The 1,131-nt window shown below is 47.2% G+C and overlaps 1 protein-coding gene across 1 annotated transcript in view; it reads left to right on the top strand.

Annotated features, from left to right (window-relative positions):
• Positions 1 to 1,131, top strand: part of ETH_00002315 (U3 small nucleolar ribonucleoprotein complex-associated protein, putative) — a gene marked incomplete at both ends in the record, with an annotated part of 4,149 nt that overhangs the window by 1,725 nt on the left and 1,293 nt on the right. Inside the window, one exon of the mRNA XM_013378625.1 lies at positions 836 to 1,091. Coding sequence (XP_013234079.1) covers positions 836 to 1,091 — 256 coding nt within the window. The remainder of the gene's footprint in view (positions 1 to 835; positions 1,092 to 1,131) is intronic.

The following is a 1,131-nucleotide window of genomic DNA, read 5'->3' as shown; positions in this document are numbered from 1 at the left end:
TGATTTTCCGATGGACAAACCCTCAAAACTCCCCTGAGGGGACCCCCGGGGGCCCCCCGGGGGCCCCCCGGGGGGCCCCCCGGGGGGCGCCCGGGGGGCCCCCCAGGGTCACTTCCGCGCAGTTTTGAGCGTTTGCGCAACAGAAGATGACCGGCTCTTCTTTTCGGGAGGCGCTGATCATGTGGTCAAGGCCTGGGACCCGCGAGCTTCCAACAGCAGGTGCATGCGCTTTGCATGCGTTTTTGGGGCTTTCTGCAAAAGTTCTTTGGAATGAGTTTCGGGCTTTTCTCCAGCTGGCCTTGCATTGGCTCTTTTATGGTCTCATACATATATATATACATATATATATTACATATACATATGTATATGCATATATATATGTATATATATATACATATATATATATATATATATATATATATATATATATACACGCCTACATATTAGTGTTATGTGCATGCGTATATGAATATGTAGTAATGTATTTACGCATCTACATTTATGTATACACAAAACATTTATACACACATATATATAATAATATATCAATTACTATATATACAGTAATATACATGCAGTACTTATATAGTAGTATCTGTATAATACAGTGTAAGTACAGTATATATATATGCATATAATGTACACAATGTGTATATACACACAAGCACATGGGCGCAGCTTGCTGGCCTAAATGGGCCTTTAAGTGCCGTCTAAAATTGTTAATTAAAGTTCCAAATACTCAAAGAGATATATATGAGTTTATCTGGTGCTGCTGCTGCTGTTGCTGCTGCTGCTGCTGCTACTGCTGCTGCTGCTGCTGCTGCTGCTGCTGCAGGTGCGCGTTCGAGCTGCGGGGCCACCGGGGCCCGGTGACCGGGTTGAGCCTGAACGGGGGCCCCCTGGGGGCCCCCGACGAAGACAGTCCTTTGCTGAGCTGCAGCGAAGACAAAAGCATCAAAAGTTGGAATCTGAATTGCCGATTAGTTTCCAACCAGTTTTATGGCCACACTGCAGCAGTCAACTGTATAGACACCATGCAGCCCAACAAGCCCCTCACTGGCGGCAGCGACGGCACCCTCAGGGCCTGGAAGGTACGCCGAGGCAAACCAGCAGCAGCAGCAGCAGCAGCAG

This window comes from Eimeria tenella, genomic scaffold, assembly GCF_000499545.2.
Source record: "Eimeria tenella Houghton genomic scaffold, Eth_scaff90, whole genome shotgun sequence".
Lineage (NCBI taxonomy): Eukaryota > Apicomplexa > Conoidasida > Eucoccidiorida > Eimeriidae > Eimeria > Eimeria tenella.
This window is presented reverse-complemented; position numbering and strand designations above follow the sequence as displayed.